General features: G+C 34.1%; 5 protein-coding genes across 6 annotated transcripts in view; 2 read left to right on the forward strand and 3 right to left on the reverse strand.

The window, feature by feature from the left end:
* Positions 1-532: 532 nt before the first annotated feature.
* On the reverse strand, positions 533-2,926 carry LOC108907632 (UDP-glucuronosyltransferase 2B15-like). Its single transcript, XM_018711387.1, has 4 exons — positions 2,091-2,926; positions 1,814-2,036; positions 1,508-1,727; positions 533-1,085 (listed from the first exon to the last, which is right to left on the reverse strand). The coding sequence occupies exons 1-4, from the start codon at positions 2,922-2,924 to the stop codon at positions 797-799; spliced, it is 1,566 nt and encodes a 521-aa protein (XP_018566903.1). The 5' UTR covers positions 2,925-2,926; the 3' UTR covers positions 533-796.
* A 335-nt stretch (positions 2,927-3,261) lies between these two features.
* Positions 3,262-3,962, reverse strand: LOC108907631 (bladder cancer-associated protein). Its single transcript, XM_018711386.1, has one exon. The coding sequence runs from the start codon at positions 3,841-3,843 to the stop codon at positions 3,610-3,612; it is 234 nt and encodes a 77-aa protein (XP_018566902.1). The 5' UTR covers positions 3,844-3,962; the 3' UTR covers positions 3,262-3,609.
* A 324-nt stretch (positions 3,963-4,286) lies between these two features.
* Positions 4,287-4,910, forward strand: LOC108907613 (40S ribosomal protein S28). The gene is made up of 2 exons (XM_018711355.1): positions 4,287-4,573; positions 4,812-4,910. The coding sequence occupies exon 1, from the start codon at positions 4,363-4,365 to the stop codon at positions 4,558-4,560; it is 198 nt and encodes a 65-aa protein (XP_018566871.1). The 5' UTR covers positions 4,287-4,362; the 3' UTR covers positions 4,561-4,573; positions 4,812-4,910.
* Positions 4,911-5,058: 148 nt separating this feature from the next.
* On the reverse strand, positions 5,059-6,829 carry LOC108907611 (alanyl-tRNA editing protein Aarsd1-B). Its single transcript, XM_018711354.1, has 7 exons — positions 6,791-6,829; positions 6,523-6,651; positions 6,157-6,409; positions 5,975-6,102; positions 5,650-5,903; positions 5,292-5,600; positions 5,059-5,232 (listed from the first exon to the last, which is right to left on the reverse strand). Exons 1-7 carry the CDS (start codon positions 6,827-6,829, stop codon positions 5,109-5,111), a joined length of 1,236 nt encoding a protein of 411 aa, XP_018566870.1. The 3' UTR covers positions 5,059-5,108.
* A 972-nt stretch (positions 6,830-7,801) lies between these two features.
* The window catches only part of LOC108907624 (protein CTLA-2-alpha-like), a 5,706-nt gene continuing 4,671 nt past the window's right edge, over positions 7,802-8,836 (forward strand). Inside the window, exons 1-3 of one of the 2 annotated variants that reach the window (XM_023454093.1) lie at positions 7,802-7,905; positions 8,195-8,252; positions 8,310-8,504. In XM_023454093.1, the coding sequence (XP_023309861.1) occupies positions 8,211-8,252; positions 8,310-8,504 (237 nt within the window). In that variant the 5' untranslated portion in view covers positions 7,802-7,905; positions 8,195-8,210. Of the gene's footprint in view, positions 7,906-8,066; positions 8,253-8,309; positions 8,505-8,836 lie in introns of those variants that run through there. The other variant, XM_023454092.1, reaches the window with a different exon arrangement.

Genomic DNA, 8,836 nt, shown 5'->3' on the forward strand with positions numbered 1-8,836 from the left:
TTAAATTTCAAGCTCAACATGAAAATATTAAATAAAATGTCCTATTGATGGAGCCCTAAATATTCTATAAAAAGAAAGTTAAATAAAAGTTGTAATATATCAAGAATCCAATATGACCTTGAATTTGATTTTGGATTTTTAAGTCAGCGATCAATAGAGTGCCGAATTTTGAGAGGGCTGTATAGCAAATAGGCGACCAGCAATACGCTTCTATAGATTTTATTACACAAGGTGGCTAGGTTAAATTTCTTTACACCAAAAATTAATTTCAGTTTCAACCATTTTATAGAAAATCTGCGTTAGAATGGAGGAAAATCTGTTAGTTGTGCATTAATTTATATTTAGACAAACTGTGTAATAAAATCTATAAAAATGTATTGCTGGTTGCCTATTTGCGTACAAATTTGGGAATATGGAGTCCAAATATCTCCTAAATTTCGCAGGATCGAATAGCAAAAGAAAATATTTCAAACATTCGAAGGATTTTGAACGACGCTTACTGAATTTTTTATAATTTTTTAACCAGGAAATTTCGATGTACAAAGCTCGGTAGCACTAATCTTCGTACAAAAAAAATTATATAAACTTTGTTATTGAAACGAGTAATTCTACATGTTTCATCATTCTCCGTCAAACATCTTCGGAGACGTTTTAGAAACCGTAATTTTTTTCAGTTTGTGTCTCGAAAACAAAACCTTCATTCGTTTCCTGTTTTGACCGCCTAAATTCAAATTCCAAGCTGCACCGATTAATCCTAAAACACTTTGTACATTACATATTTACAATTTTTAATAAATTATTCCAATTTATAAAGCTTATCCCCTCTCATCTTTGACCGAATACGTTTAATTATGCTTCTGACTAATTTATATTCGATGAACAAAATTACCACCAAAATAAAAAAGAAAGTCGCTATAACGTCAAGTAGGTAATATTGGTAATACGGCATGTGCGGTACGTCACTCCTCAGTATCTTCGCACCTCTGTGTCTGATTACGTATTCCGTCCACCAAACAGCTTTCTCCAGGCTAGAAATCGGCTCCTCTTTTAACAAAACTGACAATTCCTGCACCGCTTTCAAGTAACTGCAAAAAAACAATATATTTAATACCACAACTTGGATACATTTGCATACCAGACATGGCAGAGTGATCAGTGCAATTAGCCAAACTGATATTTCACTGACGACATTACAGGAAACTATCCTACAGACTAATGACCCGACCAGCATTGAATTATACCAACAATATCAAGTAAACATTCATAGATTTAACTACACCTGGTCTATATTCACTCCAAGACATCAAAAACAGCCTGAATTATGCATCAGTTGTCTCACCTATGACACACCGACTACAACTAATAAATCTGAAACCAGTATATGTCTGGTGAGTTCCTCTGAGGAATGATCCTAGCTGTTTAGCAGATACCGTTGGTATAACTCAATGCCGGTCAGGGCTGATAGTCCCCAGAGTAGTTGGTTCCTAAAATATTGTCAGTCGGATACCTTTGATTTGTAGTAATTTCATAGACAGCCTTCTGAAAGTCTTCTTTTCTCATATTTTCGATGTCTAAACCTATACACGCTCCTTTCCTCGATAATCTCCTGATGTTGGCAAACTGGTCAACGTAGAACGGTAAACCAATTATCGGAACTCCGTAATAAATTGCTTCTTCGAGCGACTGCTGCCCTCCTTGTGTCACAAAGGCTTTAACACTTTTGTGAGCTAAAATATAGTGGTATTTCTAAATTTAACCCAAAAAATGTTGTTTATCAGAAACACCAAGTCTCTCATCAAATTTGGATCCTTACCTAATATCTCTTGCTGCGGTAACCAAGCGCTGGCATAGATGTTGCTTACGTTATTTATGAAATTAGTTTTTTCAGTTTTCCACACAATTCTGAATGGTAACTCGGCCAACGTCTCCAATAATATAGTAAAAGTTTCTGCGGGTAAGTCTCGCACTTTAACATTGGACCCTAAACTAAAATAAATCGCTCCTTGTTCCGAACTATTAAGGAATAGTTCTAAATCCTAAAACGCATTCTCTGAACTGATTTTATCACTTAAAAATGCTGTTTATTTTACCTGCGGCAAAGCTGTCAGATTACGTAAATGAATGGCACCGCCTATTTGAATAACATTAGGCATTAAAGGTCTCACGTCATGGAGAACAGGATGGGTGTTTAAAAATACTAAGCTCGCTTTCTTCTGCACCTCTTCCAACTTTGGGATATTTTCGCCGAAATACCTTTTTATAAAAACATCTTCTCTAGGGTACACGTAACAATGAAAGTACAGCCATGTTCCTAAGTAACTAAGTGTGTTTAAGAGTCGTTCTAAATAATTCATTTTAGAATCGTAAGGAACAAGAAAATCAGTGTAAATCGCCGGATTCGTTGGATTACCCATCGCTTCATGCCCACTAGTGATTATATCCATCGAAGAAACACCAATGAATGGACAATTAAACCTTTCGCTGAAAGCTAACATTGTGGGATGTAGAAATTCTATTATAGCTAAATCGAAACGTTCGTTCTCGTCGTGAATTAGTTTTTGTACGTCTTCATGATCTAGTTCTTGACTCAATATATCTTGCATCATTGTGAAAAAGAGATTAAAGCTGTTCAACTTATTTTGCCTGAAATTTATTATGATGCTACTAAAATTATGAGTCTCGTGCCACAAACGGTAAGTGAAACTCCAATCGATTTGTTTCAAGCCAGTGTAGTTTGAATCTTTTAAAGGATCTGTCGTTAAAAGCGTAATTTCATGTCCCCTCAACAACAAATTTTTCCAAAGAGGCTGGAATACTACTTGATGGCTATAAGATGGAGTAGGCATTACTGCTAGAATTTTCGCACATTCACAAAAATTACATAACAGTAACAGGTTTAGTAAAATTAATTGTCTTGAATACATACTGATATAAAAAATTAGTACACGCTGGACTATCTCTACATAACTGACTTGATTTAACAATCTGATAACAATTTAAAAAATATTTAAATTATCAAAGTAAATAAAAATTTCTATTGTTCTTAAGACATATCTTAGGAAACTGCATATATTGCAACATCATTTTTACAAGAAACTTGTTAACTTCAGACATGATGACAGCTCAAAACTACAATTATTTATTTTATAATTTCATTATTAGAACTGAATTTTAATCAAGGCTGTTAATAGGTACCAAATTGGTACCAGCGACATACAGAGAACTCTAGAAGACTTCCCGATAAATAATAAATAACTGGAATGGAAAAAAAGTCATTTATTGTGGTGTAATGAATATAACAATTCGAATTTTTTATACAAAATTCCAATTTGCCCAGACAATAAAAAAGGCATTTTCTTTATAAAAGTAAGTCTTTGGCGTAAAAAAACATACTTAATATTACACAATCACATGTACATATAATAAGGAAAATATAATATAAAAATATTTACAGTTTAATAAATAACTACTGTCAACAACAAATTTCAATTTAACAACTGCCGAAATACAATAAGTTCTTTAGCTAGAAATTAAAATCACCTCATCAATGTAAAGCTATCAAATCCTTGTGATGATAACTTAGTATCCTTTCCACAGCAAGCACAAGTGTTATCCATTCTCGTTTTCACAGTACGATGCCCAAATTAAGCAATTACCTAGACCACTGTAACAAATCAGAAATACTGTTGCTAGAAATACTAGACTGCATATCGTACATGGTTTTTTCTCCAAGAAAAATCCTATTAGATATAACACCATAAACATTACGTGGGTTTGAACCAGTGCTGGATTTGATGGTTTTGGCATTAACAAAACCGGAATAAGCCACTGCAGACAGTACATAATTTGTTGAAGATACTTCTTTCACATTTTTATTTGTTATATTTTTGTATCAAATCGACTACAAAAATAGTGCAAATTCCTTAAATAAATTTTGTTCACTCCTGTCAGAGCTGTCAAACGACGTTGACGTTAGTTTTAGTTGTTTTTCTAGTTGTCAAGTTTTCACAACTGATATTTAGTGACTTTTGATTTTGGCAATTTTTTGCGATCGTATACGTATACTAATCCGACCTAGGCTATAACGAAATTAAATAAATCTGCATTAACGTCCCACCATATGTAAATACGTAGACTTTGCACACTTTCCTAATAAATGTAATAATATTTATACTCAAATGTCAGAAAAATACCAAAAAGAATGTGACAGCCCATAGAACTCAAAATTTGAATTTACCGCTGAATTCGAACGGAACTCGATTTTCCTTCTGTTGGACATGCGTACAACACAACTTCCTTCTTTTCGTTAAAAATACAGGCGACTAACGTGTGTGTTTTTCACGCTTAGCAAAATCTAAAAAAATGGATAAGCCCGTAGTTCTCGCACGCGTTGTTAAAGTTTTAGGACGTACCGGATCCCAGGGACAATGTACTCAAGTAAAAGTAGAATTCATTGCTGAGCAAAATCGTCAGATCATTCGCAATGTAAAGGGGCCCGTCAGAGAAGGTGATATCCTTACCTTGCTGGAATCTGAACGTGAAGCTAGAAGGCTAAGATAGGATGTTAATTTAGGTAAATTTGTTTGCATATCATAATAGTGATTTCTTAACCATTATTATGAGATATTTCTCATCAGTTGAACCAATTGAAACACATGGTGTGATCTATTCGCTTAGTGAAGCTGTTGAGTAATGGTGAAAATTAAAAATGTATTTTTGTGGTGTAGTCAGCAATGAGAATTACAGAATTTTATTTGCTTTTTTTTTGTACAAATTGAACTGTAAAATCTAACCTCACTTTTTTGTTACAGGAATTTTTCAAGAAAGAAAGCTGTTGGAATGGATCGTAACCTTGTGTATCACACTTGTACATTTATTAAAAAATATATAATAAATTTGTTCCAATAGTATTCATCTGTATTATTGAAACCGGGCTGAAAATGTTTATAGACGACTGAACAAAATTTGAAGCGACATGAAGTTACAACTATAAAAGTGCATTCTGTACTGTTCGTTTTATCGTTTGATTATCAGTATTGGTGAAAAAAAATTGTAATGGTCAATCCCTAAAAATTTATTGGTTATTTTAATTTACAATAAAATTAACATTATTTATCTTTGAAATAATCACTAATATACTGTTCGGCCTTTTTACGATTCACCATTTTTGTGACTTTGGCTTGAAATTTATTCCCTTTGCCGGCGCCTTTCCCTTTAAACATTTCACATATCCTTAAAAAAAATAAACGGTAAGTACTAAAACATTTTTATAACGGAAAACATTTGCTTACTGGTTTCCTAGGTCCGAAACATATTTCTCTTCCCCATAGAGCACTATATTTCCGACTGTCTTTTCATCCCCAGTGGAAAGGAATAAAAATATATCCGTTCGTCCCAATTCCTTAATTAACACGTTCATAAAATCCGGTTCGGCTTCCTTCCTGTGAAGAAAGAAATATTTCGGCGGAGGATCCAAAATTTTTAAGTTTTTAGCTTCTGTTACCGCGACGTCTTTCAGAACAGTCTGTAGATTTTTGGATAACGTTTTTACGTTTTTCAAGAGCTTGTCCACCAGGTCAGTGTGTTCAGAAGGGTTGTTCCTAGAAGAAAGGCAATTATAACCTATCGAACAAGTAAAATCTCACTTACTTCAGTAAAACCGTCATTTTTTGTTCACGATCAATACACGTCTCCAATCTGTTGATAACCCTGTTTCCCACTAAGAAATACAGGAAGATTTTATCTTTCCTCTTGCTCTTTTCAGCATGAAGAAGCTTAATAACTTGTAACTGACTGAGGTTCTTGACGTGAGTACCGCAACACATCGTACTCTCTACGTCTTCGATATTAATGACTCTAATATCCCCTTTGTGGTCAGCTGGTAGTCCCCTAGTACTTCTCGCCTAGAAAAAAACTACAGAAATTTACAATGCATTTAACATTAATATTTGTATATTAATTTAATGATTGTTACCTCTTTGAGCTGTTCTTCAGGAGTGTCTTTCGTATAAACCTTCACCGTCACATTTTTTCCGTCTCGTATCAACTCGTTCGCGATTCTCTCAGCGTTTTTTATCTGTTCTGGTGTTATCGATGGTGTATCTACGAATGAGACGTACATAATAACGTACAAAATATTTAACGTACGTTTTCTACCTAGTTCCACATGTGAAATTTCCTCACCCAACCACCAGGAAGCTGTGGCGAACCCAAATTCTTTCTCAATAATGGCCGTTATGAGATGTTGGCCAGAATGTTGTTGCATGTGGTCGAATCTACGTTCCCAGTCAACATTTTGTTTTACGTCATCGCCAATGTTAAATGGTTTGTCGACGTAGTGGATGGCTATATCTTCCTTCCTGACAACGAGTTTAACTGGAACTTCGTTTAAGTAACCATGGTCACAGGGCTAAATCAAATATTTAATAAAAATATGTTTTAAATATTTGGGTTTTTAATTAATTTGTTTATCTGTCTGAGATAAAAAAATAAAATTGTATTATGTAACAAATAACCACATACCTGACCTCCGCCTTCTGGAAAAAGAATTGTATCCTCTAAAATCAGTTCATAACCTTTTATGTCTTCTTTTTTTCCATTTATTACAGTATTTAATTCAACTTCTTTACATGATACTACTTTAGAAGTAAACTAGAATTAATTTATAATTACTCTTTTTTTAAATCTTTGTTTTAAGTTTATAACGCATAATTTTTTAATATATGAAAAGAAATTTTAATTGTCACAAAAATTAAAAAAAATCAATAATAAAAACTATTAGTCAACCTACCTCTTTTAAAAATGAATTTTCTTGACACTTAAATACCATTTTTTTAATACACTATCGTATACTATCCTAACTCTAAATATTTTTTCTGAAAAAATTTTTGGAAATTTTCTTGGTTATGAAATTATCATAGCATAGAATATTATTAAATAATATAGAACAAAAGATATGTCTTAAGGCCCTTTCGATTTGGCAAAAATAGTAGCTAATAGCAACTCAGAGTTACTCTGAACTGATATTAGGTACCATTGTTTGTGAAAACGAAAACCTCCTTGGTTACTCTGTTGCATGTTGCATTCTTATCAATTGTACGACGCTGGGTCATCAGCCAATGCGATGACGTTAAAAAAAGCAACTTTTCATATATTCTCAAAATTGAGGCAAAACCACCTTTAGATGAGCACTTTAATTTCTATTCAAAGATCGAAAACCATTGTTTACAAAGTTTCAAGGTCTGATTGTGCATTATTATGGAATTTTGTATCTGCATATTATCTCCAAGTCTGTATATTGCACGATATATTGTTAAACATATACAACAGCTTATAAAGTCATTCTGTCATTCTGTAAATAAATATTACTCATATGTATAAAGTGTAATTTGCAACACAGTTGCAAGTTCAGGCCCGGATCCAGAGACTGGTTTTGGGGGTGGCGCAAAGCACTTCTTTATCATTATTATTGTTATTATTATTATTATTATTATTATTATTATTATTATTATTATTATTGTTGCTGTTGTTGTTGTTGTTATTTTTTTGATGACGTAAGGTGTAGGTTAGGAAGGGGGACTTGCATTAATATCGACTAACTGCCTGTTGTCGTTTGGAGAAATTGAAGATCTTTAAAAAATGTTTTGCTTTGGGGGTGGCGATCGCCACATCGCCACCCCCTCTGGATCCGGGCCTGTGCAAGTTGCAACATGCAACAAAGATTTTTTATATTGTGTTATTTTCAATTTATGAATCATGGAATTTTCATGCATTCCAGTTTATGCGATAGTTATTATCGAAGAACAGAAATAAATATGAGTCAACTAAACGTCCTGTTTACATACATTTGAAATAATCAGTCATTAGTGTTCTATGTAGGTACGTTTTATGGGTATAAATTTAAAGGTATGTACGTTTTATTTAACATTTCCAGTACTTAACTTATTGGTAATTATCTGTAGGTATTTATAAAGATGATTTTATGTTTTTCTACAGATTTACGTAATTATTTAGAATTTGTTTAACTTTCACTTGTGCTTACTGATCAAGGTGAAGATACAAGCATATCAGCCAGTTCCAGTTAATCTTTGTTGAGTGTTTGCTTCGCACTCGACAATATTTGTATTGTTACAAAATTTTTATACAAATAAAAATTTTCAACAAATATGCTTTTAAAAGCTGCATTCCTTTTCAGTTTGCTCGTTATTACCATGGCTCAACTAACATTGGAAGAAAAATGGACCAGTTTCAAGGTACGGTTATTATTAAATAAGTTATATTCAGTGATTACTGTAATTTTTAAATTTTAGACGGAGCATGGAAAATCTTATGAAGCCGAAGAAGAGGCCAAGAGATTTGCAATTTTCCAAGAGAATGTGAAGAAGATCGAAGAACACAACAAAAAATATGACGCTGGGGAGGTGACTTACAAACAGGGCATCAACAAATTTTCTGATTTGACTCCAGAGGAATTCAAGAAATTTTCAGGAGGCGTCAGAAGACCGCGCCATTATTCTATGGCTAGAAATTGGCCTCAATGATTTGGGATCGAGGGGGATTATCCCTCTTTATCCTGCCTCATCTCGTGTAGGCCTGGACAGCCTTCGTAGGTGGGCCCCATCCGTCGTCTACCCCGACCGCAAATGCGGCCGGTGTAGGCGCTTTGTGGGACCTCCTTTTGTCCTGGCTGGGCCCCGCCGGCTAGGGCCCTTTCTTCTGGCGCTCTTCTTGCTTCGCCGGCTCGTCTGTGTAAACCCCGGGGGTAGTGTCATGTTTATGTGTGGTATGGTTGGGTAGGGTAGTGCGGCTATGCAGCCTGGGATGCGCTTTGCTAAGG

This window comes from Anoplophora glabripennis, unplaced genomic scaffold (assembly GCF_000390285.2).
Source record: "Anoplophora glabripennis isolate ALB-LARVAE unplaced genomic scaffold, Agla_2.0 scaffold51, whole genome shotgun sequence".
NCBI lineage: Eukaryota > Metazoa > Arthropoda > Insecta > Coleoptera > Cerambycidae > Anoplophora > Anoplophora glabripennis.